Source organism: Zalophus californianus, chromosome 16 (assembly GCF_009762305.2).
Source record: "Zalophus californianus isolate mZalCal1 chromosome 16, mZalCal1.pri.v2, whole genome shotgun sequence".
Classification (NCBI taxonomy): Eukaryota; Metazoa; Chordata; class Mammalia; order Carnivora; family Otariidae; genus Zalophus; species Zalophus californianus.
The window spans coordinates 356,312-381,954 of record NC_045610.1 but is presented as its reverse complement, the minus strand read 5'-3'; the positions used below and the strand labels follow the sequence as shown (position 1 = coordinate 381,954).

At 44.2% G+C, this 25,643-nt stretch overlaps 1 protein-coding gene across 4 annotated transcripts in view; it reads left to right on the top strand.

Annotated features, from left to right (window-relative positions):
- Positions 1-1,045: 1,045 nt before the first annotated feature.
- UBE2G1 (ubiquitin conjugating enzyme E2 G1) overlaps positions 1,046-25,643 on the top strand; it is a 101,876-nt gene continuing 77,278 nt past the window's right edge. For 2 of the 4 annotated variants that reach the window (XM_027625406.2, XM_027625408.2), the window contains exon 1: positions 6,659-6,731. In XM_027625406.2, coding sequence (XP_027481207.1) covers positions 6,674-6,731 — 58 coding nt within the window. In that variant the 5' untranslated portion in view covers positions 6,659-6,673. Of the gene's footprint in view, positions 1,430-6,658; positions 6,732-25,643 lie in introns of those variants that run through there. The other 2 variants (XM_027625409.2, XM_027625410.2) reach the window with 2 other exon arrangements.

Genomic DNA, 25,643 nt, shown 5'->3' with positions numbered 1-25,643 from the left:
TTTAGGGTGGAGCTAAGGAGGCTTCAGGGCCCTCGTGAGGGCTGAAATTTCTTCTCGCTCTGCAGCGGGCCGGTAGCATTTCTGAAAACCCGCCTCGAGACATCCAGACAGAGGGGCTGCTCTCCGTGGTTCACTTTCCTCCCTCTGAATAAACAGACATCTTCCAGCCTTCCTCTGTGCGCCTTTTCCTTAGAGAAACTGAGTCCACTTCAGGCCTCACCCAACCCGGCTTGTTCCCCTGGAGCTGCTGGACTCAGGCTTCCTGCTCATGGCTCTGGGGGGAGGGGGAGGCCAGTCTTCTCAGTAGTTCTTACAATCCGGACGGAGGGCATGCCCGGAACCCGGAGACTGTAGGCCTTTGGCGGGGAGGAAGAGAGCTGAACGTTCCCGCGTCTTCCCACCGTCCAGCTGCAAAAATCAGCGCAGGCCTAACAGGTGTTTGTGGAAGGGACAGGTGGACCCCAGCGCCCGGGGCCCCGCACCTCTGCCCCGCAGGCGCCTTTCTGGCCCGTGTTTTGAGTTTGCTCATCTCAACTGCCCTTCCTCACAGATCATTATCTGTGTTTGGTCGGTTCGTGCTAGGAGTGGAGCAACATTTTGTTGACTTCAGGAATCTTTTCGTGCATTCTTCCTGTAAAGTGAATTAGCAGCATACAATAAGTCTGTTTTGGGGGCTTACTTAAAACGGGGCACACCAGCAACTAAGTTCGGCCCTAACAACGACTTATTCGCAGCCGCCAACAACCAGACATCCACAGGTGGCTCCTGTCGGCTCTTGAGCTCCAGACCACCTGCTTCAACCCCGAGGGCGAAGTCCCGACGCTCCGCGACCTCTTCGTCATGGCGTCCGCGGGGCGTCGGCCAGCGGCGGCCCCTCCCCGACAACTGCCGCGCGAGACCTTCCCAAGATGGCGGCGGCGGCGGGGGGGGGGGGGTAGCTGCGCGCAGGGGGCGGGGTTCCGCCGCTGGGGGCGGGGCCGGGCGGCCGGGGGGTCGGGCTTGCGGGCGGGCCGAGCCGAGGTGGGCAGCCCCAGCGCGCCTGCGCGGAGCGGCCCTGCGTGCAGTGAGGCAGTGGCGGGGGGAAGGCACCCGCGGGGCCGACGGGCGGCTTGAAGGAGGGAAGCGGGCGAGCGGAGTCCCAGTGCGCGCCGCGGCCGCCCGGGCGCCCTCCCCTTCCGGCGTGAGGCGCTGTGTGGAGCCGAGCCGAGCGGACCCGCGCCGGCAGCGAGGCGCTGCTCCCGCCGCCCCAGCCCGGCCTCCCCCGGCTCCGGCGCTCCCGTCGCGGGGGCCCGCGTTCCTTAGCACACCCGGCTCCAGGCGCCCCCAGAGCCTGCGCTCGGCCCTCCGAAAGCCCCGGCGCCGGCCCGGGCCCTCGGCGGGAGGATGACGGAGCTGCAGTCGGCGCTGCTACTGCGAAGACAGCTGGCAGGTGAGCGCGGGCTGGCGGCGGGGCGCCGGCCGGGCCGGGCCGCGGGGAGCCGCGGCCGCCAAGTCCTCCCTCCTCCGGGGCGGGCGGGCCGCTGGCGAGCCCGGGGCGCCCGTCCGGCCGGGCCGGGCACTTGGCCGGCGTCGGGAGGGTGTCGGGGGCGGGGACGCGCCCCGCCGCGGGGACCGGGCCCGGCGCCCGCCCCCCTCCCCCACCGCCCGGTGGGACGTTGCGGGGGAGGGGCTGCGGGTCCCCGGAGGGGCGGGCTCGGGGGCTCAGGTGCGGCCGGGGACGGGGGCGGGGGGCCGCGGGACCCCGGGGGGCCGGGAGGGGCGCCTGGGCCCGCGGGCCGCGGGGGGCCGGGCCGGGCCGGGCGGGGCCCGGGCGGGTGGCGGGGCCCGGGCGGGCGAGGGGAGGCGGCCCCCCGGCCGCGGAGGGGAGGCGCGCAAAACTTCTGGCCGGCCGCGCGGCGCCGCGGAGTTGGGGCGGACAACAAAAGCGCCGGCCTGGGCGGCCGCGCCGCGCGGCTGTAGGCGAGGCGGGCGGGTGCGGGACGCCGCCTGGCCTGCCTCCGCCTGGCACGGGTCCCGCCGCCCGCCCGCCCGCCCGCCTCGCCCGCCTCGCCCGCCCGCCCCGCCGGGGTGGGTGGGAGCGGGCCGGGGAGCCGCTTGCGGCCGGCCCCGGGCTTTGTGCTCCGAGCGCCGCGGCCCCGCGCGCCGGCCTGCGGAGCCCGGGCGCGGCGGCCCACTGGCCTGGCCTGGCCTGGGGCGGCGGCCCGGGCGGCCTCCCCGGAGGTGCCTGCGCCCCCCTCCCCCATTGTCCCGGCCTCCGGCCGCTTGCGGCTTCCAGGTTGACTTTTTAGGGGGTTGGCTCCGACTCCGCTAGGACTGTGCGAGCGAGGCATGCGCACTGGGGGCGGACGTGCGCGGAGTGCGCGGTGGGGGGGGGGGCGGGCTGGTGGCTTCACAATGCCGCCCCACGTGCTGCCAGATTTAAAGAGAAATGGCCCGGCGGCCGGAGCCCCGCGGTCCGCGCCCCGCCGGGCCCTCGCCGGCCCGCGCCCGCGCCCGCGCCCGCAGTGCAGAACGGCAGCGCGGGAGGAGTTGGGCTGCGGCCTCAGCCACCTTTATGGCTTCTTAAGAAAAAGGTTGTCAGCGGCTGTTACAGATTGTATAATTAGGTTTATTATTAGACCATGAGCAAGCAGGTTTGGACAAGTATTAAAGTTCTGGGTGCTCATGGGGAGTGACTTCAAGGGGATGGAGAAGTTCGGGTGATACTTGATAATTCGTCACGAATAATGTATCGGAAAAGCTGTGAAACAATAACCTTACTGCATCTTGTGTTTGCAGCCGCATCTTATTTTTTGTGTCGTTTTTTCGTTTGTTTTGGAGGAAGGAATTAAGATGTACTTTTGTCTCGCGAAGAATTCTTTAATAAGTTTTTATTATGCGGCGAACAGTGTTAGAATACTAAGTATGAAAACAGCATTCAGCTCAGTGGGAAACATACATTTTGAAAGGTGTAAAAGAAGTTAGGCAGTCACTAAGAAAGTATGAGTAATAACAGTGTTAGCAGTATTTCAAAAGTAGTTTCCTACTCAGCTCTAGATTTTGATGGCCTCTCGGTTCAGTTTTGCACTTTTTGACAAGATTAATCCCAAATGTTGATACAGTATTTTCCAAAGTTCTTCATTCATGGTTGACTCTTTCAAGACTTTATTTTTAAGTCATCTATACCCCACATGGGACTCAAACCCACAACCCGGAGATCAGGATTCCTGCATGCTCCACTGACTAAGCCAGCCGGCCCCCAGCGATGGGCTTTTTGATAAGGCCCATTAAAACATGCTTTAAGCTTAGAGGAGAGAATGTATTGGTGTGTCATTTTTCAAGCCTCGTTATAAAGTTACTTAACTGCTGATTAATTTTTCTTGCCCTCTTGATCAGAAACAATGGACTGGTCTTAATTTCTTAAAAATTTGGAGGATTTTAATTAACATGGACAAAATAGTACGCCAAGGCAGTGTGTTAAGTGAAATGTAAAAATATCACGCTCATTGGAAAGACTTGATAACTACTCCCTAAAATAAAGGCCCTGTTGTATGTTAGTAGTACATTGTTTGACTTTTGTGGTTCTTCAGATATCATTTGAAAACAGGAAAGAATGGTAAACTGTAATCTCTTGAAATCATTTGACTGCACTTTGAAAGGCTTAATGATAAATGTTTTAAAAGTCCTGAAATGAATTGAATTGAGTAGACAAAGCTGTAACCCATTCTAGCTGCTAGAATTTCAGAAACTTACAGCAGCAGTGGTCCATAGTGGTTAGGTTTATTGAGGCTGACCTTTAAGGGTTTTACTTCATTACTCATTACTCCAGGGGAGAATTTAGTGTGTGTGTGTGTGTGTGTGTGTGTGTGTGTGTGTGTGTGTGTTTTGTTGCTAACTGGAATGAAGAACCTCCTGGTTCCTTTCAGAGTGGGGCAGAATGGTTCCTTTGGTTGCAGGGTTTCTCAGACTCAGGACTACGGACGTTTTGAAAATGGCAGACACTGTTGTGGGGGCCTGTACTGTGCCTTATGGAATATTTAGCAGCATTCTTGGCCTCTACCCACCAGATGCCAGTAGTAGTATACCCCTTCAGTTGTGACAACCAGACCTGTCTCTGTTGCCAGTGTCCCCTGAGGGATTAAAACCAACCTAGGTTGAAAAATCACTGGTTTGAGATTGTTTGGTTAAGACCATGATGGCTGTTGTGAAGCAAGTAAGAACACCTAACAGACTCAAAATCAGATAGGCTGTGTATTTCTGTGTGGGTATTATTAGACTCTGACTCTTGCGGGTTCAGCAGCAGTGCATAATGCTAAACACTGAGAAATCCGACACTCCAAATTTCACTTCAAAATTGTTTTATTTTTTTGAGAAGGTATTATAAGCGCTGGTTAAAAATACAGAGCACAAAATGGTATAGTCTTTCCACTCCCCCACAGAACCCCAAGTTCTTTTCTTGGAAACAGCCATCATTGATAATTTCCTGTGTGCCTTTTCCGAGAGATTCCTGTATCTCTGTTTATGTGTATATATATTTCCTGAGGACTAGCATGTGCTGGGCACTGTGTGGACTGCTTTACATGTATTATCTCATTTAATCCTCCCGGTAAGGAGATAGTGGCTTCGAGATGTTGAGTTACTTGCCCAAAGTCGAGCTGTAGTGAGTGAGTGAGTGGTACTGCTGCATTCAAATTGAGGGCCTTCTTATTTTGGAGACTTTGTTTTTATTTATTTATTATTTATTTTATTTTATTTTTGACTTTGTTTTTAATTGGCTATATTGCCTCCCATGGAGCTGTAATTACCACAAACATGAAATACTGTTTTATAAATTTTAATATTCAGAGTTAATTTATCCAGTAACTACCAAAATGATTGTGGAAATGTTCCTATCTTAATAAAATGTATCATCAAAATACCACACATTAAAATCTAAATGGTCAGGGGCGCCTGGGTGGCTCAGTTGGTTAAGCGACTGCCTTCAGCTCAGGTCATGATCTCAGGGTCCTGGGATCGAGCCCCACATCAGGCTCCCTGCTCAGTGGGAAGCCTGCTTCTGCCTCTGCCCCACCCCCTGCTTGTGTTCCCTCTCTCGCTGTCTCTCTCTCTCTATTAAATAAATAAATAAAATCTTTAAAAAAAATAAAATCTAAATGGTCTTAAGGTAATCGTAAAAAGATATTTTAGCCGTTGTGAGCTTAAGGCCAACATTCTGCAGAATCAGGGAATTAAAGTCATAAGCTGAAAGTATTGCTGAGCTTTTTGGTGTTGGTGGTTAGCTATGAGAAAAATTTTGGACTAGTTGGGCTTGGAAATACTACTTATTTTTTTAAAGTAGTCTCCACACCCAGCAAGGAGCCCACTGGGGGGCTTGAACTCATTGACCCTGAGATCGAGAGTCAGATGCTTAACCAACAGCCACCAAGGCGCCCCTTGGACTAGTTGGACTTACTCTACCCTTACCGTACTAAATTTTATGATATGACAAGCATTTATAAGGAATATGAGGAAGTTTTTACCTTCTTTTTTTTTTTAAGATCGAGGGTTTTTTTTTTTTTTTTTTTTTTAACATTGGTAGAATAGATTTTCCAGAGTTAGGGTCTTGTAGGCACCTGTCATTCCAGAACTAGGAAGAAGAATTTTTTTTTTTTAATACAGTAGCAATAAAATAATTGAGCTGCTTTTACTGTAGAAATTTTGATTGTGTATTTTAAAGTAATCTGGAATATTCCCAAATCTTCATCTCCTTGACTACCCATATAAGTAGGTTGTTGTGATGAGTTAGTTAAGTGTGGTTCTTAGACTTAATGTGCAGTGGAATCACTTGGGGAAATACAGATTCCTGGTCTCATCCCCAAAGAGTCTACATATCTTGATGCCCAGGATAATCCACTTTTTAAAGGAGTTCTGTGGGTGGCTGTGAAGCCAGGGGTTCAGAGCCATACTGCAGTGGGTGCCCTGAGCTCTTTCCCCTGGAGGGCTCCCTGCAGTTCCTGGTTTTGTGCCATGCTGTTTCATTAGCAGCCCTGGTGTTGGTAGGATATTCAAGGAATACGCTTAAAAGGAGGAGTTTGAAAGATTTAATATTTCTTGGCCTTTCTAGAATATATTGGCACTCTGACGTACAATTCCATTAACAATTTTAAACAAGCAAAAATAGAATAATTGATTTTTGACAGGAATACCCTAGTGATAAAAGATTCTGGGTGATGAACATAGTGCTTTATATATATATACACACACATATATATATTTCTATTTTTTAAGTAGGCTCCATGCCCAGTGTGGAGCCCAGCACGGTGCTTGAACTCAAAACCCCAAGATCAAGATGTGAGCTAAAATCAAGAGTTGGACGCTTCACCAACTGAGCCACCCAGGTGCCCCTTAATAGATTTTTTTTTAAAGATTTTATTCATTTATTTTAGAGAGAGCGCGCGTGAGAGCGTGTGTGTGCTTGAGAGTGTGACCAGGAGCCCGGTGTGGAACAGAGGGAAAGGGAGGGGGAGAGAAGCAGACTCCCCACTAGGGCTGGAGCTTGACATGGTAGATCTCAGGACCCACGAGATCATGACCTGAGTCAAAAGGAAAGAGTCTGTCGCTTAACCAACTGAGCCCCCCTTAATAGATGCTGTTAATATTCTTTTTTTTTTTTTTAAGATTAAAAAAATGTTTTTAAGGAATCTCTACACCCAACATGGGGTTCAAACTGACAATCCCTAGATCAGGAGTCGTGGGCTCTCCCAGCTCAGTAGGTAAGAGGTGCCTCTTAACTATTAATATTCTTAATAGTTGTTAACTCATATGGAAGAAAATGTTTAAAAATATGGAAATGGAGGGGAAGTCTAAAAGTAAATTTATATTGCATCATACCACTAATCGTTTAACAGTCTGGGAATCTTTTTTTTTTTAAGATTTTATTTGAGAGAGAGAGAGTGAGAGAGAGAGAGAGCACATGAGAGGGGGGAGGGTCAGAGGGAGAAGCAGACTCCCCGCCGAGCAGGGAGCCCGATGGGGGACTCGATCCCGGGACTCCAGGATCATGACCTGAGCCGAAGACAGTCGCTTAACCGACTGAGCCACCCAGGCGCCCACAGTCTGGGAATTTTTATATCCAGAAATAAATTCCTTTATTATAGAAATAGTGGAGCCTACTACATGTTTTACTGAATATGCTGTCAGAAAAAAAGCGAAGTGAGGGGCACCTGGGTGGCTCAGTCGATGAGCGTCTGTCTTCGTCTCAAGTCATGATCTCAGTCCTGCAGCAGGGAGCCTGCTTCTCCCTCTCCCACTCCTGGTGCTTGTGTTCCCTCTCTTGCTGTCTCTCTCTCTGTCAAATAAATAAATAAAATCTTAAAAAAAAAAAAAGCATAAGTGAAACAAATACTGTGATTGAGGGAGGGGTGTTGGATAGTTCACTACATTCCCTGTAGTGGAGAAATTGCATATCTGACTTGTGGTATCACAGAATCTACAGTGTGTGTATATATATATGGCAAATCATTATGTTGTATGCCTTAAAAGTACACAGCGTCATGTGTCAATTGTATCTCAATGAAACTGGGGGAAAGTCTGTGTTAAATTTTTTTAAAGATTTTTTTTTGAGAGAGAGAGTGCAATTTGTGGGGGGAGAGGGAGAGGGCGAAGCCAGCTCCTGGCTGGGTCCCAGGACCCCAGGATCATGACCTTAGCCAAAGGCAGGCACTTAAACTGACTGAGGCACCCAGATGCCCCGATGGGGGCAAGTCTTAGTATTTCAGTGAATAAGTGAATTTTCTTAACATTAGGGAGTAAATGATTTTTAAGTAATAATTGTCATTCAGTGAATATTTTTGATAATGCAATTAAATTTAGTTTTTAATAAACAACAGTAGTTTGGGGCGCCTGAGTGGCTCAGTCAGTTAAGTGACTGCCTTCGGGTCAGGTCATGATCCCAGGATCCTGGGATCAAGCCCCGCATCCGGCTCCCTGCTCAGCAGAAAGCCTGCTTCTCCCTTTCCCTCTGCCTGCCCCTCTGCCTACCTGTGCTCTCGGTCTCTCTGTCAAATAAATAAATAAAAAATATCTTTAAAAAAAAAAGTAATTTTCTATAAACTACTTCAGAATGAAACATACTATATTAGTCTTTTGTAATGGATGATCTCACTTTTTGAAATGTTGCTGAGCATATTAAAAGGTTGAAGTAAATTCTACGATCTGTAGATATTAGTATCTCGTATAGTCTGCATTTGCTGTAGTTCTACCAGATATATAGTTTTATTATGTAGTTTCTGTGTTAATACATACTGTATTTGGGGATACTTCTATAGTTGATCATGAAATGCAGCTGCCTTGATTATTAATAGGGTGGTATCTGGTGTAGGAAACCTGGAAATTGGTTGACTGTCACTATATTGTTTTCTCATTTTTTCTCAGGTGGAGTATTTGTTTACATTATCAAGATTATGTTTCAGTCCTTGGATTATTTGGTTTTGGGTCCTTCAGTGCAAGTTTTGGTTTTTTTGTTTTTTAGAGGGGGATAGACTAATTTTATGGTTAACTGTAGTGTGACTGTGTTCTTGCTTCAAGCAAGTGAATGCCAAGTGTTCTTTTGTTTTAATGGACTCAGTTCCATTTAGGATGAAAAGTTTTGCCTTTCTTAATTATTGAGAAATATTTTTGTTAGAATTTGAAACGTGAAATGACCTCCAAGGTTCTATTTAATGCCATCTTTAATTGGTTTGTGGGAAATAACTTCTCAGAGAAACAGGCATAGAATACGCTATGGAAACAGTCTGGCAAGGAAACATAGTGTCGTTCTCTCAGGTTGAGGGCCTTGTTCAGTGACAGTACAGGTAGGAAAAAGGAAACATTTTGCAAATTATGGTAACGGACAGATGAGAGGATAAGAATGAAATGCCTCTTTAGGAAATAAGATACATGCTCGTTAAAATACAGCATTATAAATTTTTCCCCCTAGTGCACAGTAGTATTAAGGTGAGTCAGAAATTATCAGTGCCTGTTACCTCGTCAGATTTTGGCACTCCCGAGAAACAGCTGGGGGAAAATACTGTAATTTTTTGTTGTTGCTGTGGAGACGTATACCTCTTTTTAAGATGTGCAGTTCTAGAAAATATGTGAAAAGTTAATTTGATAGGAAATTTTCCTTTTATTTATGCTTTCTGTCAGTGTCTAATAACTTAGAAAAACTGCCCCTGCTCCTTCTCGACTCTTGTCCAGCTTTCTTGTCCACGTCCCGGTTGGTTAGGGGTCTGTTAAAAGTGTAAACAACAAAGAACCTATTTAAATTTTTATCTGGCAGTGAAAGTTTTTAAAGCTGTTTTTGCTCTAATCTTGTAAAGTAAGCATTGCTTTTAAAGAACAACTAATCACATTTAGGATTTTTTCCTAAATGTCCTTTATGTTAGGAGGCACTGTGTGGATTTGCTTTGAATGTGCTCACGTTTTAACTGTGTGTGTCGTTATTTTCTTATTCTTATGTCTGGTGTGCGTATTAGAGTTTCGGTTTCAAGATGGGGGCGCCAGGTGGAGAGTCTTTATGCACAGCGTTGGAAGCACGGTCCAGGAGAGGGATGTTGGTAAACTGGGCATTACCAGCTTTAAGAACGTAAGTTTGTGAGACACAAATGAAAGGCCAGCTACAACCTGGAAGGATGTATTTGCACACTACATATCTGGCAGAGGATTGGTGTAAAATATATACAGAACTCTCAAAACTCAGCAGGGGAAAACAGTCCTTTCAGAAAATGAACAGGAGATGTGAACAGACATTTCAGGTGGCACATGAGCAAATGAAAAGATTATTAGACATTAGGGGAATGCACGTTTAAACCACACTAAATTGTCACTACATACCTACTAGAATAGCTAAAAAAAAACAAAACAAACCACCAAATGCCGTCCAGTGGATGCGGAGGAACTTGATCTCTCATACGTTGTTGGTGGGGATGTGAAATGGTACAGGCACTGTGGAGAAAGTTTGTAGTTTCTTGTAAAACTGAGCATGCACTTACCTTACCACACATCAAGTGCACATTTGGGCATTTAGAGAAATGAAACTTATGTCCCTGTAAAGACCTGTATGTGAACAGTCATGGTAGCTTTATTAGTAATAGCTAAAAACTGGAAGACAGCCCAGATAGCCTTCTGTGGGTGAATCAACCGTGGTACATCCATACCGTGGAGCATACTTCTCAGCAATGCAAATAAACACTACTGGTAGATACACAGAACAACTTGGGTGCCCTCAGGGGAGTTACACTGAACGAAGAAAGAAAGCTAATCTCAAAAGGTTACGTACTGTATGATTCCATTTATGTAAAATTCTTTTTATTGTAAAAAACACAAAATTGGCCGTCTTAACTATTTTTAAGTGTACAGTTCGGTAGTGTTAAGTGCATTCACATTCTTGTGGAATAGATCTCCAGAAATTTTTTATCGAAAAACTCTGGTTACCCATTGAACAACAACTGTCCCTTCCCGGTTCCTCTTGCCCCTCTCTCGTAACCATCATTTTACTTTGTTTTTGTTAATTTAATAACTCTGCCTCCTATCAGTGGAATCATACGGTATTTATCTTTTTTGACTGCCTTATTCACTTAGTGTGATGTCCTAAAGGTTTATCCATTCTGCAGCCTGTGGTACGGGGCCCTCCCTTTTTAAAGCTACATCGTGTTCTGTCGTGTCTGCCTGACGTTGTTTATCTGTTAGTCCATAGGTGTGCAGCCGGGTCACCTGCTGCCAGGAACGTGGCTGTGCAAATCTCTCTTCAAGGTCCTGCTTTCAATTTTTTTGGCTATAAATCCAGAAGTGGGATTGCTGGATCATATGGTAGTTCTGTTTTCTTTCTTTCTTTCTTTCTTTCTTTTTTAAATAGACTACTTTTAGAGCAGTTTAGGTTTCACAGCAAAATGGAGCAAAAACTACAGAGATTTCGCATACGCTCTCTGCCCGCACACATGCGTAGTCCCCCTCTCCCGATGATCAGCACCCCCCATGGATGGTGCCTATGTCACAGTTGATGAGCCAGCATTGAGTAGTTCTGTTTTTAGTGTTTTTGAGGAACCTCCGTATTTTCTCTAGTGGTAACACTATTTTGCACTCCCACTGACAGTGCACAGGGGTCCAGATTCTCCACACCCTCGCCAACACTTGTTACTGCCTTTTTGTTTGTTTTGAACTGTAGCCGTCCTGATGGTCCTTAGATGATATCTTACAGTTTTGATTTGCATTTCTCTGATGATTCGTGATGTTGAGCAGCTTTTTATGTGCTCGTTGGTCCTTTGAATAATCATCTTTGGAGAAAGGTCCTTTCAAGTCTTTACCCATTTTTAATCGGGTTATTTGATTGTTTGTTAAATTGTGTGAGTTCTTTATGTACTCTTGGATATTAACCCTTTATTAGGTAATAAATATGGTTTATGAGTATTCTCCCATTCCATAGGTTGCCTTTTCACTCTGGATTGTGTCCTTTGGCGTACAAAAGTTTTCAAGTTTGGTGCTCCATTTGTCTGCCTGTGCTTTCAGTGTCATGCCCAGGAGTCCGTTGCCAGCCTGCTGTGATCAGGCCTTTCTCCTCTGTGCTCTCCTAGTAGTTCTGTAGTTTCAGGTCGTACGTTTAGATCTTTTATCCATTTTGTACACAGTGTAAGATAAGGGTTCAACCTAAATCTTTGGCACGTGGATATCTGGTTTTCTCATCACCTTTTTTTTTTTTTTTTTTAAGATTTTATTTATTTATTTGACAGAGAGAGACACAGCGAGAGAGGGAACACAAGCAGGGGGAGTGGGAGAGGGAGAAGCAGGCTTCCTGCTGAGCAGGGAGCTCGTTGCAAGGCTGGATCCCAGGACCCCGGGATCATGACCCCAGCTGAAGGCAGATGCTTAACGACTGAGCCACCCAGGCACCCCTCTCATCACCGTTTGTTGAAGAGACTGCCCTTTCCCACACTGAATGGTCTTGATACCCGTATAGAATTATTGAAATGACGCAATTTGGAGATAGAGAATGGATTGCTAGTGGTTTTCAGGGATTAGGGACAATAGTGGTGTATGGCTATAGGGTTGTGGGAGCAGGAGGGGTCTTTGTGGTGATGGGACAGTTTTGTATCTTGTAGTGGTTACACAAATCTGCAAATGTGATAAAATTGTGAAGAGCTGGTAGAAACACTGAGTGATGAAATCTGTATTGTAGTGATGCAGGATGTCAGCACTGGGGAGAGACTGGGTAAAGGGTATAAGAAGCCTTTCTGTACTTTGTTTTCTGTTGTCCTGTAGATCTGTACTTCAAAATAAAAAGTTTTTAAAATGTCACTTGTAGCCACAGCATTTTTATCCATGTTTTTTCATGTAGAGAACTCCCATTTTAAACTTATTATTCATAGGTGCAAGCAACAACATAATTGCCACATTAACACTTTCAAGGAACAGGAAGTTGAAAGAGAAATCTATAGTTTGAGATAGAAATTCCATCTTAATTTTAAATAATCCTTAAACGTCTTGTGCTGCCATTTGAAAATGAAAGAAAGATATACAAGTTGATTTATTTGAGCTCTTGCGTGCGGTTGCGCTGAGAAGTGTTGGGGGATGCAAAGACAATGTGGGATTCCTACCTTGAGGTGCTGTATGTTGTAGAGGTTGACGGACAGGTAAACAAAAGTTTGTGGAAGGAAGAGTGATTAATTACCGGGGAGGGGGCACAGTGAGGTCAGGCAAGGCTTCCTAGGAAAAGGGCTAAATTTGGATACATCAGAATCAAGGTGTCCGTTCCCTTACGTTCTCTTAAGAGCATTAGGTTATGCACTTTTAAGAAATCCTTTTTATCTTGTAAAGAAAATAGTAATTAGAATTAATTGGCATGATGGGCTGAAATTTAAAGTTGAAAGATTTAAAACAAATAGGTGTTTCTGAGGGACAACTAACCCTGTTGACGATTTCCAAGAGTCTGAACACAACTTTCAAGGAATGGCAGCAATTTGTAATTTAAAAAAGCTTTAGAGGACCCAAGTCTGCTCACTTCCCAGCTTTAGAAACTTATTTAAGAGAGGAGGACGGGAAGGAAGCAAACCATTGAGTGCTTGTCACCATACTCTTCCTGATCCAGGACTTTCCATTTGTGGTCACATTCACTTCTCACAGCAGATCTTTGAAGTAAATACTACCACCTTTTTGAGATAAGGAAATTGAGGTTTATATTATATCTGGTAATTTCCTCAACTAACCCTGATGGAGCTGGGTGTCAGAAATAGGCCTGTCTGCTGATGAAACCTGAGCCCTTCCCTGAGCAGTGGCTTAAGACTCCTTTGACTCCTGGGTCCTTTGGGCGCCTGGGTGGCTCAGTTGTTAAGCATCTGCCTTCGGCTCAGGTCATGGTCCCAGGGTCCTGGGATCGAGCCCCACATCGGGCTCCCTGCTCGGCGGGAAGCCTGCTTCTCCCTCTCCCACTCCCCCTGCTTGTGTTCCCTCTCTCACTCTCTCTCTCTCTCTGTGTCAAATAAATAAGTAAAATCTTAAAAAAAAAAAAAAAGACTCCTTTGACAATTTAATGAGTTAAAGACTATCTCCTGAGAAAAGTGTACCTACACAATTTTGGGTATAATTTCAGAGTATTCTGATCGCTTGAGTGAAGTTCATATATATATATATATGTAATGCTATGTCTTAACATCATTCAGCAAATTTGATAACCTGTTTTTTTGTGCTGTAGGGATGCCAAATGAATACAGTATTGTTCTTATGTTCCAGGAACTTGTATTTTGTAGAAAATCCCATAAGAGAGCTGCTTTAAAGTATTGGATAATGTCAGGGAATGATTACTTCTGCCTGTCTGGTTCATGAAGGCTTTGAGGAGTTGGCAGCATTTGACTTTAAAAGCATATGTAAAATTTGATGACACAAATAAGAAAGTATTTAATGTTCAGGGAAAAGAGCAAGCAAGACAGAAGGTGTGTACTGAAAACAATTCATTGTGGTTGGAGCATATGATAAATTGATCTAGTGGGAAAACAATATCTGGAAAGCCTGGTATTTGTGGAAAATTTTAAAAATGTTGGAAGTTTTATTCTACTTGAGGAGGGGAGAAGTGATGTGGTCAAAGTGCGTTGGACCCGTGCTTCTCAAATTATCTGTGATGAAAGCCCAGCTCTAAGGAAAATTCTAATTCATTATGTAATGATACTTAGAAAAACAATGAAAATGAGTTGTTAGAGAAATTAAATTAAAAAGACATAAATTTGAGCCCATCCTTTATAAGGTTCGTATGAAGTGACTGTCAGATTGCTGTATGAGCTTCTGAATCCTTGCTCTGGCTTCACGTGTCACAGACCAGTAATGGTTTGGTGGATCGGCTCCTGTTAATGGGGCATATTCTGAGTATCACTGCTCTGGAGAGGGTGCAGAATGATGTTGAGACTCCATTCTCTCCACGAGGGCGGAGATATTTATTCAAGTGTAATTAACATACAGTGTTGTGTTAGTTTCAGACGTACAAGATAGTGATTCAGCAATCCTCAGCAATCCTATACATTTCTCAGCGCTCATCAGGAGAAGTGTGCTCTTAACCCCAATATCTATTTCCCTCATCCCCCACTGAGCACAGAGACTCTTGTTTTTGCCTATTAACTGACATCACAGATGCCTACAAGGGTGACTGAAACTTAGCAGGCAACCAATAAATAGGTATTGAATGGATTAGAACTATTATACTAGATTTTTTTCCCCCTGAGGACTTAAGGACATGTGAACTAAATCTTTCGAGGTAGAAAGTAAAACAAGATACTTCCATTTAGTAAACATTTAATTCCTTCTGTATGCTTAGCCCTAGGGATAATTGATACAATCCCTGGCTTCCCTTTCTAGTGGGGAAGGCAAAGTTTTATAGACAAATATTGGTTATAATTAGAAGTAGGTGTTTCACACAGCAGTATAGACATTGTTGCCCTTTTTACAAGTGTAGCTTTGACCAGATGACTCTTGTTGGAACGCCTTCTCTGTCTCAACAGGGTTCTAATTTTTTCTCTCAAAGCAGTTTCTTTAATGGACAGTTCTATCTAGTATGGCTATAGTTTTCCCAATTCTTAATAATTTATGAATTGCCACAAAAATGAAAGGTTGTGGGCCCCCCCCGCCCCCCAAGCTTCTGTCTTTTCTGTACCTTTTTTTTTTTTTTTTTAATGTCTTCAAAGATTCTCTCTGGTCTTCTACCTTAGCTATCTCAGGCTTTCTACCAGGTGGCTCACCACATTTTCCAGAAGAGGAAACTAGGTTTGACTTCCTCACAATAGCAAAACCAAGACAACTAGATTTCATTAATCTCTGAGCCTGTCTTTAACAGTATTTAAATTAGATCTGCATAGAGAATATAAAAAATGAGTTGATTCAGTTATCCCTTTTCTACTTGAGTCTTAGGGTGTCTCCAGGGTCATATACTCCTTGGATTTTTTTACTTTTTTGAGGGTGAGTCATGCATTTAAAGTAAATCTTAGGTAACCTAAATCAAGATATTCTAGAGGAAAATGTCATATGTATTGAAAAGATAAAACATGTGATAGAAATATCAGCCATCCCTTTGAAGCTTCTGTTAACATTTGATTCTTTTTGTTGTATTTTGCCTTTTTAGTAAACTGAAATTCTGGAAGGAAGGACCTTTAGTGTTAAGAATTTTAGCGAAAATCATACTCTTTGGAGTTGAGTTCATTGAAATTCCTTTTACATACTTGATTCTCTTTAAGAAACCTAGCCCAAGATCAAGAAGTTGTTTTTCCAAATTCATTTAGCAAGTAAATGGCAGCAGTAGGTTTCAAACCCAGGTCACCTTATTACTAAGACTACTACTGCTTTTTAATGTAATAGCACGCTGTGTGTTAAAATCTGAAAACTTTGTGACTTTCGGAAGGTACGTTACTGTTGCTCATGGCCTCACCTGATACTTTGGGTTTGTTTCTCATCTTTTGTGTTGGAGGATTCTAAAACTAAAATGTCTGTTTCAAGGCTTATGTAGAGAGGGATGTTACTCTGAGACTTTCCGTAATACTCTAAAACCCTAGGTAAATAGAGGATGATATATATATATACATATATATATATACACATTTATTTATTTAGCAGTGCATAGCGTAGTTTATATTGTCATCGTTAGAAGTCTAGGACTTTAGAATATGCTAACATCTTTTTTCAAACTGCTGTGAACATTTATGTTGTGGTGGTTCCCCTGGGAAATATTGTATTTTTCCAGCGTCTTCTCTGGTTGTTTCTACATCTCTCCCTTAGGATTATACCCTTGCTGCTGCTTCTGCCCTTAGCATTTGCTTGGTGGAAACAGAACAAAACTGTCATCCAGTTTGGCTTATATTTAACTCTTGCAGGTGCAGCAGTGGCCTGGGTGAGAGCACTGTATTTCCTGCCACTCTCTTCGGGGTCCAGTGCATATGGTGCTTGGCTGTTGGGGGAGCAATACCACTGTGATAGGGTTTTTTCTTCTTTTTTAAAACTTTTTAATTTTAGAACAGTTTTAGATTTGTAGAAAAATTGCAAAGATAGTCCGGAGAGTTCCTGTATGCTCTGTACCCAGCTCCCCTGTTGCTGACATCTTAGGTTAGTATAGTACATTTGTTACAGCTGGTGAACCAGTACTTACACATTATTATTAAAAAGAGTCCATACTTCAGTTTTTCATCGTTTTTACCTGCCATCCAGGACACCACATTGCATCTAGTTGTCATGTCTTCCTAGTTTTCTAGGAAGTGGGCTCTATTCTGTGAGTTTTCTGTTCTCAGAGTTTTCTTGTTTTTCATTGCTTTTACAGTTTTGAGGTATACTGGTTAGGTATATTGTAGAATGTCCCTCAAATTGGGTTTATTTAATGTTTTTCTCATGATTAGACTGGGGTTATGGGTTTTCAGGAGGAATGCTGCAGAGGTGAAGTGCCCTCCTCATCCCCTCAGACCGGTGGCCCATGGTAACCACAGGACAGCACTGATTGTGTGAACCTTGGTCACTTGGTTAAGGCAACGTTGGTCAGGTTTCTCACTGTAAAGTTAGTTTTCCCCCTTTCCTACCCTTTTCTTTGTAAGCTGCTCAGTCCAGCCCACACTCATGTGGGAAGGAGGGAATAGGCCCCCCACCTCATGTCAGGGAGAATACTTGCTTAACGTTATTTGGAATTCTTCTGTAAGGAAGACTTGTCACTTCTCCCCCATTTATTTGTTAATTCAGTCATGTATTGTGTATAGACCTGTGTGTGTGCGTGTGTTTAAATTTTAAGTAGGCTCCACAACCAATGTGGGGCTTGAACTCCTGACCCTGAGATAAAGAGTCCCAGGCTCTACCGACTGAGCCAGCCAGGCACCCACAGACTTGTATATTTTATTTCCTACTTTGGGTTAAAATCTCTATTAGTAGGGCTCTCCAGAGAAATGGAACCGATGGGAAGGGGCTCTATATGTGTGTATATATGGATGTCTGTATATATACATCACAGTATGTGATTGTAGAGGCTGGCTAGTCCAAAATCTGCAGGGTAGCCTGGAGTTCTAGGGAAGAGTTGATGTTGCATTTCGACTCTAAAGGCAGTGTGCTGGCAGAATTTCCTCATGGGGGAGGTCAGTCTTTTAAAAAAAAATTAAGGCCTTCAACTGACTGGATGGGGCCCACTTACATTATGGAGGGTAATCAGCTTTACTCAAAGTTTACTGATTTAGGGACGTCTGGGTGGCTCAGTTGGTGAAGCGTCTGCCTTCGGCTCAGGTCATGATCCCGGGGTCCTGGGATCGAGCCCCGCATCGGGCTCCCTGCTCCGCGGGGAGCCTGCTTCTCCCTCACCCTCTGCTGCTTCCCCTGCTTGTGTTCACTCTCTCTCTCTGTCGGATAAATAAATAAAATCTTAAAAAAAAAAAAAGTTTACTGCTTTAAATTGTGATCTTGTCCGAAAACTACTTTCACAGAAACACCTGGAATAGTGTTTGATCAAATAAATACCTGTGGCCTGGTCAAGTTGACACATAAAATGAACTGTCACATGTTTTTGTTTCTTAGGTCATTTATTTTGTTCTCACATTGTTCCAGCGTTTGTCATTGAGGGTTCTTTCAGGTTGTCTGGTGTTCCTCTGACATGCACTCATCTTTTTAATTTTTGAGCACTTCCTTATTTTCTGGTGACTCGAGAATGTATCAAATGTGTCTTGTATCTTCTCTAGCCCAGCCCAAGAATCAGCTGCTTTTCCAAGAATGTGAAATGTGGTATCTAGAAATCAAGGTTTGGGCGTTGGAAGTGCTTGTTGCTCCTGGAGGGTCATTTCTTTATAGGAGGAGGTGGGCCCTCTGTGCACGCACACTCACCTGGGTGTGTATGTACGTGCCTCCAGTGTTTCTGTAGCCCTTCTGCGTCTCTGCCAGGCTCCACCTCGCTTCCTCCTGATACCCCACCTCTGAGGGAGTGCCAGCATGGCCCTTCTTGTTTTTCTCTAACTCCCCTCTCTGACATCGGGAAGCCAGCCCCCATCACTTAGGTGAGAGCGGTTCCAGAGTTGCTAACTCTACCCTGTGGGAAACGGATGGACCACAGGAGTACAGTGCTTAGGCACAGTTCTTGTCCTTATGTGTTCGGGTGGGAGTCAGAACCTTGCTTTCCAGTGTTACTGAGGTCTGCTCCTTTCCCTGCCACCCCTTCAGTGAGGTTTTGTCATGCGTTAGTGATAGGTAATCATTCGTCATAGTCTTCATTCCATCCTTGTTGATTTTTCAAATTGATTTTGCATACGTCACAGTTAATTCTTTGAGGTAGACATTTCCCTGGGTTTGACAAGTGCATAAAATCACATACCCACCACCGCAGGACCCTGAGGCTAGTTGTATTACCTAAAATTCCCCCAGATGTCCCCACTCCACTGTCCCGGCTGACACTGACCTGTTTTCTGTCCCTGTAGTTTTGACTTTTCCAGAATGTCATATGCAGCTTCTAGGGCCTGGCTTTCACTTAGGAGTGTGCATTTAAAATTCATCCATGTTGTTGCATGAGTCAGTAGCCTGTTCCTTTTATCTCTGAGCTGCATTCCCTCGTATACCCTTCTGCTGTGTGCATTCCTTTGGACCAGTTTGCCTATCCATTCCCACGTTGAAGGATATCTTGGTGTTTCCCAGTTTTTAGTGATTGTGAATGAAGCTGCTGCAAACATTTGTGTACACATTTCTGTGTGAACCCAAGTTTTCTTCAGTTCACTTGGATTAATACCGAGGAGTACGATTGCTGATTGTATGGTAAGACTATGTTTATTTTAACTTGATAAGAAACTGCCAAATTGTCTTCTAAAGTAGCTATACCCCACATTTTATTTTAAACACGTACCATCTTAATGCTTTGTTCTTAATCTTGATTTTTCAGTATAGCCATCTTTTTTTTTTGGGGGGGGGTGAGAGGTGGGTGAGAGGGGAAGGGAGCATCTTTTTTTTTTTTTTAAGATTGATTAGAGCACCTGTGTGGGAGAGTGCGGTGGGGGAGGGGGAGGGCAGAGGAAGAGAATCCCAAGCGAACTGTGTGCCCAGTGCAGAGCTGGACCCAGGGCGCAAGCCCATGACCCTGAGATCGTGACCTGAGCTGAAATCAAGAGTCGGACACTTAACCAGCTGAGCCACCAGGCGCCCCTAGTATAGCGATCTCCATGTATCTGCACATAGAGAACTTACTTTGTTCTTTGAAACCTACACAGTATTCCACGGTACGGCTAAAACATAATTCGCTTTGTATTAAAACAGTTCTTTAAATTATGAAAGTATTGCATATTCGTGGCAAAAAATACGAGTTCTATCAAGGAGAGTATATTGAAAAGTAAGTCTCTCATCCACTTTTCCTTTCGCCATTCACTAGAAGGGAATTTAGAGTTCATATGCATGGTTAACACTCTAATTTATATGAAAGATGAAGATTTTAATGTACTAACACTGCTTCCCTAATTCTTATCATATATTTGTAGCTCTTCTACCTGTTATCTTTATTACTGTTAACGAAGTGATTTATCAACCTTACGTAGGAGTCCCTGCTATGAAAGGTAAAGAAATTAGCTCACTTACCTTCCAGTGATTTTTTTTCCTCCTACAGATTTTGTTAATTATCTTATTTTTATATTGTCAGGGTTTATAACATTTATATTCTCTTTTATAACTGAAATAGTCTTCTGGGATTATCTAGTGTCAAAAAAGGAAAACCAGGAAATAGCATTTATATGATTATGTTAATGTATTCACTGTAATACCAAATAATGATTCTGGATCTAAAGAGGGAGGTATAAACTCTTGTCAGTGAAACTTTGTTAGAGAATTTGTAAGTCCCCAACCCAAGTCTTCCTTCCTTCTGCTCTCACTCAGATGTTGGCTCCTACTCAGCCCCAATTTCCTCCTAGCTCATGCTGTCCTCGTTAGAGTATTTCTTAATTTATTTTTTATTTTTTAGTGAGGGAGAGAAGTGACGGGGGTGGGGGGAGGTGTGTATGCAGAGAGATCGAATCTTAAGCTGGCTACACTCCCAGTGCGGAGCTGGACGCCTGGCTCGGTCCCACAATCCTGAGATCACGGCCTGCGCTGAAATCCAGAGTTGGACACTCAACCAGCTGAGCCACCCAGGCGCCCCTAGTATTTCTAAATTTTATAGAGTGTGAGTGGCAAACTGTGGGTCCTGGCATATTGAAAAATGCCTTTATTTTGTCCTAACATTTGATTGATAGGTTTTCTGGGAATTGTGGCTTCAACATCTTTTCTCTGCAGAACTGGGCCGCCATGTCCCGTTGTCTGTGGTGACCAGAACTCCTCATGAGCACACGGTCAGTCTCATGTTTGTTCCTGTGGAGATAAGGTTGTCACCTTCTAAAGAGTTTCCTTTATACTTGGACTTACAGAATTTTACCCATGTGTGTCTCTTAAGTATAACATTTTTTCATTCATTGTTTTAGACTCAGTGGGCTCTTCTGGGTTGTGGTCTTAGGTCTGTTTTTAGCTCAGGAATATTCTTTTTGCTCTTTTGTCATCTTCTGCATTCTCCAGCAGAACCCATTCTTTGGAACTTCTACTAGTCAGGTGTTAGAGCTCCTTGATCTCTTTTCTTTGCCTCTTTATTTTCATATTGTTCATTTTCCATCTTTTGTTAATATATTTTGGAGATTTTCTCTACTTCCCCCCATGTTAGTGACTTGGTTTTGTCATTTAGCTTGGCCACTTAATTTTTCATTTGGCAATTGTATTTCTAATTTCCAAGAACAACTTCTCTCCTCCCCCTCCCCCGAGAAGTTTATTTTTTAAACAGATTTATTTCAATTTAATTTGTGTGCCATAAAATCTCCTCGGTGTAGGTGTGTGTGTAATTCTGTACTTTTAGTACATTTAGAGTTGCAACCATCATCACAATATAATTTTAGAATGTTTCTGCCACCACAGAAAGAAACCTTGAGGCTGTGAGTGGTCACCTTCCCAGCCCCAGTCAACTGCGGATTTACTTTTTGTCCCTGTGAATTTGCCTTTTCTGGACATTTCATGTAAATGAGATAATATAATATGTGTTTTTTTGTATATGGCTTCTTTCACTTGGCATATTATTTTTATGGTTGATCTGTGCTGTAGTATATATTACATCTGTTGTTCGAGCATCATTTGCTGAAAACACTATCCTTTTGCTCTGAATTATCTTCGAACTTTTGTTGAAAATCTGTTGACTGACCTATTGTGCAGATCTCTTTGGGGACTCTCTAATTCTGTCACATTGGTCTGTATGCCTGTCCTTCAGTCACTATCATAGTTTCTTGGATATTGTTATATAGTAAGTCTTGAAATTATGTGGTGGAAGCCTTCCAACTTTGTTTTTCTTTTTAAAGGTTGTTTTGGCATGTTGAGGTCTTTTCAAGTCAGTTTGATGATTTCCACAAAAGAGCCTGCCATGATTTTGGGTGGAATTACAGTGAATGTAGATTAATTTGCAGAGAGTTAACATCTTAACAGTCTGAGTCTTCCACCCTGCGAATGTGGCATACCTGTCCATTTATTTAGGTCTTTTTACATTTTAGCAAAGTTTGTTGTTTTCCGTGTGTAGATCTTACACCTGCTTTATTGAGCGTATCCATCCATATTTCATGTTTTTTTAATGTTGCCATAAGCTAAATCATCGAAGGGGCGCCTGGGTGGCTCAGTCAGTGAAGCGTCTGCCTTGGGCTCAGGTCATGATCCCGGGGTCCTGGGATCGAGCCCCACATCGGGCTCCCTGCTCCACGGGGGGCCTGCTTCTCCCTCTCCCTCTGCTGCTCCCCCCTGCTAGTGTTCCCTCTCTATCTCTCTGACAAATAAATAGATAAAATCTTAAAAAAAGTTAAATCCGTCTTAAAATTTTATTTTCCAATTATTCATTGCTTATATATAGAAATAAAACGGGCACCTGGGTGCCTCAGTTGGTTAAGTGTCCAATTCTTGATTTAGGCTCAGGTCATGATCTCAGGGGGTTTTGAGATCTAGCCCCAGGTCGGTCTCTGTGCTGTGTGTGGCACCTACTTAAGATTCTCTCCCTCTCTGGCACCCCCCTCTCCTCCCGCAGGCTCTCTCTCTCTTTCTCGCTCTCTCGCTCTCTCTCAAAAAAAAATAGGTTTTTGTATTTTGACCTTGTGTTGTGCAGTCTTGCTAAATTGAGTTAGCTTTTTTACATTTTCTCTAGGGGTTTCTGCATATACAATGGTCTGCAAATCAGCACAGTTTTACTTCGATTTGTGTGCTTTTTATTTATTTTTATTTATTCTTTTTAAATTTATTTTAGAGAGAGAGAATGAGCAAGAAGAGGCAGAAGCAGACTCCCCCGTGGAGCAGGGAGCCCGACGTGGGGCTCGATCCCAGGACCCTGGGATCATGACCTGAGCCGGAGGCAGACGCTTCACTGACTGGGCCCCCCGGTGCCCCTGTTTTCCTTATTACATTGGCTGGGATCTGCATCACAGTGTTGCAAGCACAAGTGATGTGGTAATTCTCCGTGACCCCATCTTTCTGAATCCAGATAGCAGCTGCTGTGCTCCGTTCTTGACCTCTTAGCTCTGGGGCTGGGGGTCAGTTCTGTAGTTCTCTGGTGGTCTTCCTGGAGGTTCTTTCTCTAACTCATTCTTTTAGCCCTTCTAGTAATTTTGTAAGCACTCAGTTCCGCATTGAATTCCTTCTCCTTAAAACACCTAATCTATTTCCTGTTTTCTGCCCTGAACTTTGACCAATACACTTTAATTTACTATATGGATCATTCTTAGGGCCCTTGGAAGACTATTTCTTTATGGGTCAAGTAATAATTAACATTAGAGTAGAAAAAATGAATGTGTTCTGGCCAATGTTTTTAATGGTTCCTGCATGATCTGATAACACTTTTGAGTGAATTACGTGGAAGCATTTTTTCTATAGAGAATGGGAAGGTGGCCTTATGTTGAAGATAGGTTATCTAAGAGTGGTATAAATAAATAACAGTGGCCCTGCCATGTAATTATAAGTTGTTTCTTTCGGTCCCTGGGTGCACTTTTTACGAGTAGTTTAATTTGGAGAGTACGGCAGAAAGTAGCTGCTCAAAGCCAGACATTCTCTGAATGCTTTATTATTTATTATTTATTTTGAAATGTTCAAGGTGGCATTTGGATTTAACTGCCTCGACCGTATTCTCAGCTAGGTACCTGAGCCATATTACGTGAGATAGGAGTTTGCTCATTTGTGCATCAGAAGGGAGATTATAAAATTTCTAGGCGAATTCACTTTTCACCGGAGGTAGTCTCGTTCTTCGGGTAAATGTTTGAATGCTGACTTTAAATACAGTTGACCCTTGAGCAATGTAGGGGTTAGGGTGCCCACTCCCTGCACAGTTGAAAATCTCTGTGTGACTTTTGACTCCCCCGTAATGGCCTATTGTTAACTGGAAGCCTTACCAATAATGTAAACAGTCAATTAACACATATTTTGTATGTTGTATGTATTATATACTGTATCCTAACAACAAAGTGAGCTAAAGAAAATGTTACTAAGAAAATCATAAGAGGGGCGCCTGGGTGGCTCAGTTGGTTGAGCGACTGCCTTCGGCTCAGGTCATGATCCTGGAGTCCTGGGATCGAGTCCGCATTGGGCTCCCTGTTCGGCGGGGAGTCTGTTTCTCCCTCTGACCCTCCCCCCTCTCATGTTCTCTCTCTCAAGTAAATAAATAAATACATCTTTGGGGAAAAAAAGAAAATCATAAGAGAAAATACATTTATAGAACTGTATTTCTCCATGTTTCCAAAAAACATTCCAAATACATTTATTGAAAAAAATCCATGTGTAAGTGGACCTGTGCAGTTCAGAACTGTGTTGTTTAAGACTGTGCTGTTGGGCCTGGGAGACCCTGGAGAAATCGCTTCTTGTAGGAAGTATGCCCGTTGAGCACGGAAGGTAGTCACATTTGTAATTGCCATAAAATGTGAGGATCATACAGCAGGAGGAGTAGGGGAGAGCATCACTATGGAAGTGATAGCCAAGCTAAGACTGAAGAATGATTAATAGGAACTGGCCAGATCTTTGAAAAGGGTGGGGACAGGTGAAAAGCCTAATGAGCCTCATGATAGCTGGTTGCCCAGAATGGAATTTTAGTTCAGCTTTAACTAAGAGAGGTCCAGAGTGGTTGGGGCGATGGTGGCAGTCTGGGAAGAGTGTTAAGCTGTTGCAGGTGACCACTGAGAGGACATCTGCTCCCCATGAGGGTTACTCCATTGTCCACGTACAGTATACGTAACCGCGCTCTAGGTATTCAGCCAGTGTGTGCAGAGATCTGCTGCTACCCTATTCAACTGTGCCTGGATTAAACTTTTTTTGAGGACTGACTAAAGGCTCTGCAAGCCGTCCCTTCTTCTGGAGGTCTTGGATGGACGTCGCAGTCTGGAATCCCTTGAAATTGTATTCAAAATTGTGCATTTGGTGAAGGGAAGGGAGGGTCTGTCCCTTCAATTAGATTCTCATAGGGTTTTGAAGCCACCCTCCTGCTGGTCTCCCCTCACTGCCCTGCTTCCTTTTGGGAGCCCTTGGTGCTGCCCCACACTACGGAGGGCTGCGCACCTCCCCTGCACAGAGGGGTCTTGACTGACCAGCCCTTTGGACGCCATCCCTGCCGTCTCCCACCTGGGGAAGGGTGCTGTCGGCAGCAGTGGTCCAGTGACGCTCCTGTGGGTGTTAGGGAGATGTTGCATTACAGTGTCCTTTTTAAGGGGACCTTCAGGAGTAAATTCTTTCTTTTTTGCTAGCAATGCAAATAATTCTTTAATCATTAAAATAATTTTTTTAACCTTAGTGGCACTTAGTTGTGGCTGTCCGATCATATTTCCTTTTTTTTTTTAAATAAAGATTTATTTATTTGACAGCGCATGCACACACAAGCAGGGGGCATGCAGAGGCAGAGGGAGAAGCAGACTCCCCTCAGAGCAGGGAGCCTAATGGGCTCAATCCCAGGGTCCTGGGGTCATGACCTGCTTAATAGATTGAGCCACCTACGCCATCCCCCCTTTTAAGGCGATTTTATTTGTTTATTTGAGGGAGAGGGAGAGGGAAAGGAAAGAAAGAAAAGAAAGGGAAGGAAGGAGCAGGGGGAGTCATATGCATTTTTTAGAAAAATATTTATTTGAGAGAGGGAGATCACGAAGGAGGGGAAGGGCAGAGGC